This window comes from Arachis ipaensis, chromosome B10, assembly GCF_059453495.1.
Source record: "Arachis ipaensis isolate K30076 ecotype BB chromosome B10, ASM5945349v1, whole genome shotgun sequence".
NCBI classification, from domain to species: domain Eukaryota; kingdom Viridiplantae; phylum Streptophyta; class Magnoliopsida; order Fabales; family Fabaceae; genus Arachis; species Arachis ipaensis.
Window position 1 is genome coordinate 91,594,449 of NC_142435.1, and position 6,942 is coordinate 91,601,390.

At 34.0% G+C, this 6,942-nt stretch overlaps 1 protein-coding gene across 1 annotated transcript; it reads left to right on the forward strand.

Annotated features, from left to right (window-relative positions):
- LOC110268436 (uncharacterized) lies at window positions 1–4,219 on the forward strand (the record flags this gene model as incomplete). Its single annotated transcript, XM_088487873.1, has 7 exons — window positions 1–859; window positions 1,397–1,644; window positions 1,723–1,926; window positions 2,956–3,048; window positions 3,130–3,237; window positions 3,323–3,733; window positions 4,202–4,219. Coding segments are annotated over 7 exons (1,941 nt in total), but the record flags the coding sequence as incomplete, so codon positions are not given.
- Between the last annotated feature and the right edge of the window lie 2,723 nt (window positions 4,220–6,942).

The window sequence follows — 6,942 nt, forward strand, 5'->3', positions numbered from 1 at the left end:
AGGAATAAGGAATTTATTGATCTTAAAGCTACATCAAGTAAGAATTTGCTTAGACAATTCGAGGCTAAGAGACAAAGGATTCTAACTGAACGCAAGAAATATGAAATGGAAGCTGCAGATGCTAATGACAAGGAGAAAGCTGAGCGAAGGGTGGATGAACCTGAAAGTCAATTGGAGATGCGTGCAACCAAAGGACAGAAGAAATCCACGTCAAAGAAGCTGAATTTTAGTCATCTACAAAGCACATTCGACTCTATTAGCAAAAGGACTAACTCCACGCCTACCACCTTGGAAGTACAGCCAAATATTCCACCGCAACAGCCAGAAAATAAAAAGAGAAAGGAGTTATTGACTATGTCTACTCCTGAGAAAGTCAAGAATGGAGTGCAGGGTGGAAAATCAATACAAGGCTTGAAGAAGTCTAAGCCTACAAACATGGAGGCAGATGAACTTACAAGGAAGCTCGAAGCAATTCGTAAACTGAACAAGAACGTGTCAACAAGTCTAAGCCAAGAGCGGAGTTGTCCAAGTTCTACTCAACTCACAATCAATAAAGGGCAGCAGCAAAATATTCAACTCACAGATGAAGAGACTCAAACAGGGCAAGATGACACAACTTTGCCTTCTCCTGAAACTACCCCACACAATGAAAGTGCAATGTTGGAGCAAGGAATATCAACAAAGGGTAAGAGGATGCCAGGAGTAAAGGCTACAACAATTGACGAATTCTTAAAGGAAAATGGGATAGATGTGGAAATTGAAGGACCAAGCACTGAAGTAAGTGAGGACGGGGAAGGAAGCATGGCACTTGATAAAGACTATTATCAACATGTGATGGAGGACATTGATGATGAAGAAGGTACTATTTTGCTCTGCTTCTACTGATGATAAATATTTATTTTTTTTTAAATTGTTATAGAAAAACTGGACTGGTAGATCTAGTTGTTTGAAGCTGCGACTACATGCATTGTGTGAACACTTTATGATTGATCCCTACTACCATTAGTTTACTTAGATTCTGATATGACACGTTTGAAGCAAAAGGCACTTATCTTAATTACTTTTCAGGTGAATTATTATTATGTGGAATTTCTAAATCTGGAAGCTTTAATTACCAACATGAATATCTCTATCTGCCAATGCATGTGGAGTATGTAATTTCATAATTGGCCAGTGGCCACAATTCAGTGAAGTCCATGATTTGGAATAAACTTAAAAATTGTGTGCTTTGATCGATTTCTATAATAGCTAAAACTTGTCCACTTCATGGTATCAACTACATATGTCAGATTTATAATTTTTATAATTTTTATATTTGTGTACTTGTTTGCTTTATATGCTTGTTGAGCTCGAGTTAATTAAGCATAATCTGATGTTGACCAATGAATGAAACTAGGAGAGCCAAAGAAGAAGAAAACCTGTGGAAAAATAACTTGCAAGGAGATTTATGCAAGGACTATGGAACAGCGGGAAGAAGTCACTTTTGATCTTGGACAGCCCGTAGGACCAACCGACCAAAGTGTTTCTAATTTAACTAGTTTTGTTGGCACTATTGGTAGAAATAAAAGATTCGTTAGTCTTTTGTACACTAGTTGCCATGCTGTTCCTCCTAAAGCTAAGAAGTTCATGTGGGACTATGTTAACGTAAGACACTTGGTAATTATTGATTTCAGTTTTTTTATTCAGCACAAGAGCATATAACAATTACCTATAATCATGCAGACCAAGTTTCTCCTCCCAGACAGTGGAGAAAAGTGGGTAATGCAAGCGATTCGAGATGCTTGGAAGCGGTTCAAAGGAAAGATTAAGCAAAAGCACTTCGTTCCCTATGATACTATTGAAGATATGGTGAAGAATCGACCCCCACAAGTACCAGAAAGTGGTTTCATAAAATTGATCTATTATTGGAGTCATCCTCTAATCCAGGTAAAAGACTATATATGTCGACTTTTCATGTGAAACTATTTGACTATTGAAAGAGCAATTTGGCAGATGAAGGATCTGAGTAGCTAGCTTTTTAGTTCTTACACATAATCTCTTATTGCAGAATACCTTTTCCCCTTGAATTTACTTTTGTAATTTTTCTGCATCTGATGCTTCTGATTTGGAAGTGGGGTTCTGTTCTGTTTCATACTTCATTTTTCAAGTTTGAGATTGATTTTTTTCCTCTTTCTTTCTTTCTTTCCCTTCCCACTGAAGTTATATATAAAATTTGAATCTTTCTTACTTTAATATGTTAAGAAATTATGTATAAATTTTGTTCACTGTATTTATGAACATATATACTCTTGAGATTTGAGGTTCGTGTCAAACTCGAGAGTTCATCTAAATTCATAGAGCTTAGCTAAACTTAACTAATATAACACTAATTGTGGTGTGGACTACTTGGAACATTGAATTATCCATAGGTTTTGGTTGCTTCTGTAAATACTTGTGGTTGAAAACCTTTGTATAGTCATCTAACAAGTTCTATTTTTCAATGTGATATAACACTTTCTGCCAAGTTATTTTTTTTATTTAATTTGAGTAATAGATTTTCTCATGAAAACCACATCTGAATTTTGCTTTTACTGGATTGACTTATAGGTCACTGGAATTAATTGATTGAATGATGAGGGGTTTGAATAAGCATATTTTACACGAGATGAGATGTCATTGCCTTTTGCAATTGGAATACTAAAATGGAAGTATAAAGCTAAGAAGGAAGTGGAAATCATGAAAAATGTGAATGGATTTTTTCGGTTATAAAATTTACTTGATCATGTGAACTGTGAATTTTTACAGTTGTGAAAAAACTGAACAGGTGTTCCAATGTATTATAAATAGATCTTTTATGCTTGCTTTTGGGTATTGTTCAGTGCTTTAGCTTAATAATGCAGCCTTGCTAGTCGATTTTCCTAACTCATTATGCTGCACGTTTTAGTAACTGTATGCTAGCTTTTTATTCACTTCCAGTCAATAAGTCAAAGAAACATGCAACACAAGGAAAATGTGAAGTTTCCACATCGCATGGGGCCTATCAATTTCGGAAGAGTACGAGTGGCTATGGTAAATAGTAGATTTATATTTATTAGAATTTATATTTGCATAAATTGAAGGAAGAAATCGAAGTATGATCTTGTTTTGCAGCAAGCAACAAAGGAAACAAAGGAGGAACCAAAAAGGTTTGAGATGTTCATTGCTACCCGAACAAGTCGGAAGAGGAAAGAAGTGGATGAGGAAACACAAAATGCTGTTGTAAGAGTTCATTAAATCATTCATAATTACATTTCAAATTTAAGATACGGTAACTAACTCAGCTTTAAATGTTTCTTCTATGCAGGAAGACTTCCAACACCGCCAAGCTGCTGGTGAAACAGAAGAGGAAGCATTTGAGGCCTTATTCGGGAAAGAACAACCAGGTCGGGTAAAGTTGTATGGAAGATCTGTGACAAAGACTGATTTAAAAAAATATGCTGAAATTAATGAAATCAAGAATCAGCACAAAGAGGAAGTGTCCAGTCTGAAGGATAAACTTGGACACATGGAGGCCCAACAGCAAAAACAAGAGGCCAAACAGCAAAAACAAGACGAAGAGATTCATGGGTTGCGAAATATGATCAAGTTATTACTGCAGCGATCGGAACCTGGAATGAGGCCAGAAGAACTAGAAGCTTTATTACAAGACGCCCAACAGTCTTCTATTGATGCGAATAGCGGCCATGGATCAACACATTTTCCGAACTTAGATGTGGTATGTCCTTATCTATTCTTTGTTCCATAGTTTTTTACTTGCATTTACATTAATTGCTATGGCTGAAAATGTTTGTTGGCTTTATTAACACTGAAGTTGTATTGCTATGGCTGAAATTTGTTTGTGTAATTCTGGTGGTTGTATTTTTGATTTTGTGCACTTGGTACATATGAATTTGTCCGTATATCTAATTTAAGTGTGAAAGTCTGGTTAATTAGTGCATGAAAAATGCTATAGGGACATATCAGGATTGTGTTAAAGGAAATGGAAGAAAGAAACACCAGTAGATTTTCATGGTTTGAATGAAACAAAATACATAATTCCTTGAATTCACCTCTTCTGCCATGACCATATTTTTTTTAGTATATGCTTTCTTGGTTTATTATGACTACGTGTTCCATTTAATTTTTATAATTACGAATGTCATTATGAATATTTTTTTAACTACTTTTCTATATAATTATGCAGGGTAACAGTGAAGATTAAGCAATGAAGATTAAGCTGATTATTATTGTGGTTTATTACCTAAGATAGAGTGCTATTTAGAATCTTTACCTGTATGGTTGACTAATGATTTTTATTAGAAGATACTTTTATTGGCTAAGTGATATTATGGTTTTGATATGGCTATGCTTACTTTAGTTTGAGTTGTATGAATTTTTACAGTTAACTTCATTCTAGTACTTTTGGATCAATGTTATAAATATATTTTGGTTAGAGACAATTTTTATTATATAAAAAAATTATTTAGTATAATTATGTATTTATTTTTATTTTGTAATATTCAATTCATTTATACATGTAATCATATTAACTATTATGTTGTATTAATAATTATTAGATAATTATATATATATATATATATACAGAAAATAAAAGACCTAAGGCTACACCTATATGTACAGTAGCTATAGTATACAAAAAAAAAATGAGACCTAAGGCTACACTTATATATAGTAGCTATAGTATATATAAAAAAAAAAAGAGAGACCTAAGGCTACACTTATATACAGTAGCTATAGTATATAAAAAAAAAAAAGAGGGACCTAAGGCTACGCTTATAAAAAGTAGCTATGGTATACAATGTGGTTACGCTTTACAACTGATGCAGTAGGTGTTGAAAAGCGTAGCCTATTCTGGAAGAACGAAAGCTGAAAAGCGTAGCCTTTGGTCCTGGACAGCATCACTTGAAAAGCGTAGCCTATTCCCAAACGCCAAAAGCGTAGCCCTTGGTGCAGAAAAGCGTAGCCTTTGAGAATAGGCAACGGCCGAATAGGAATCACCCCAAAAAGCGTAGCCGTAGCCCAAAAAGCGCAGCCGTAGCCTAAGGCATCATTTTTTTTCACTTTTGGCTACATTTTTCAAGTGTACCTGAATGGGTGTTTTTCTTGTAGTGAATGCAACTAAATGTAAAAAATACTTCTACCTACTTGGTTAAAAGTAAACAAATTCTCCAAGACAAACATAAATCACATTCCACTAATTCAAATCACACAATAAAAGATAAGTAAACTTGTAAGAAGATAGCTCATGAAAGCCCGGAACACAGAATCAAGCATTGAACCCTCACTGGAAGTGTATATGCATTCTAATCGCTCAAGTGTCTAGGGTTAATTCACTCTAATCTCCTCTAGTCATGCTTTCTAAAACTTTGTTCTTCATCTAACCAATCAACAAATATTTAATGTACAAATGCAAACATCATGAGGGCTTTTTAAGGTTGTAATGGGGCTAAGGTAAGGGTGAGGATACATGTATGGCTAAGTGAGTTATACTTTGAATCTTTGACTAACCTAAATTCTCACCTAACACACACACATACTCTATATAATTCTAAATTCATGCCTAGCTACCCAAAATCTCACTTTTGTATATTTCACATACTCATGCATCAATTTTTAATTCCATCACATGTGCATTGATCTTTTTATTGAACTTGGCATTAGGGTGATTTTATCCCCTATTCGTTTATTTCTTTTCTTTTCTATTTTTTCTTTTTTTTCCTTTATTTTTTTATTTTTTATCATAAATGAAAACATAATATATCAATGCATATGGTTTTTCTGGTTTCACATGAGTAAGCACCCAAATTCCCAATATTTGTCAGTAAGAACACAACACATTCTCATCAACCCAAGTTCCCATATTTTCCCATACATAGTTGACACACACTATCTTAAGCTAACCAAAAATTCAAATCAGGTAATTAATTATTTTTCCACTTAAGGCTAGTGATGTAGTAATATAAAGAACAAATGGGGATTAAAAAGGCTTAAAGTGGCAAACAAAGGTAAATGGAATAGTAGTCTATTTGGGATAAGTGAGCTAATATCAAATGATGGCCTCAATCACATATATGCATGAATATACACTAAATAATAGACATATAGAATAGAACAAACCATATATTGCAATTATAGAGAAGAAAACACACAAGAATAAAAATCATGGTTAAATAATGTAAACATATAATTAAGCTCAAAATCTCACAGGTTGTGTGTTCTTAGCTATAAACCTTGTTCCAAATTACAATCTTCAAACAAGTTTAGCAAAAAAGTTTTAATTTAAATTAGTGAAATATTATAAAAAGGTTCTTAAAAAGGAAATTATCACTCCAACCAAGTAGTGGTAGAAGAACATGCACAAAATCAAACAAACATGCAATTACAACAACTAATTTAACAAAGAAAATTTAAACATTGGTGTTGAGACAGGAAAGTAACTAATGCACAGAGATCGGTATCGACCTCCCCACACTTAAAGATTGCACCGTCCTCGGTGCATGCTAAGATGTGCAAGTGGACGGGCTGCTACAACTGATGCTTTTCTCCAAAGATTGTGCAGATGGACTTGTCTGTCGCCCCATGTAAAAGTTTTCCATTTCCCTTCTTGATGGCCATCCTGAAAGAAGAGAAAAGGGAAGAAAAGTGATGACAAGTCATCCTAGCCTATTTTAACTAGTTTTTTTCTTTTGTTTTCATTAGAATTATGCACTTTCTTGAGCTACAAGCAAGCCAATTAGGTAGATTTTCATGTTTCCCTTGATTGAATCAACCATGTATGAATTCATGCCATTTCATGAGGTTTTATACTATAATTGTCACATATTATGAAAGAATGAATATTTCATGATTTTGAGCATAGCTTTGATGTGTTTGGTTGATTAATTATAGGTGAAGAAAGCTTGGAGAAAGGTTGAAGCAAGAAGG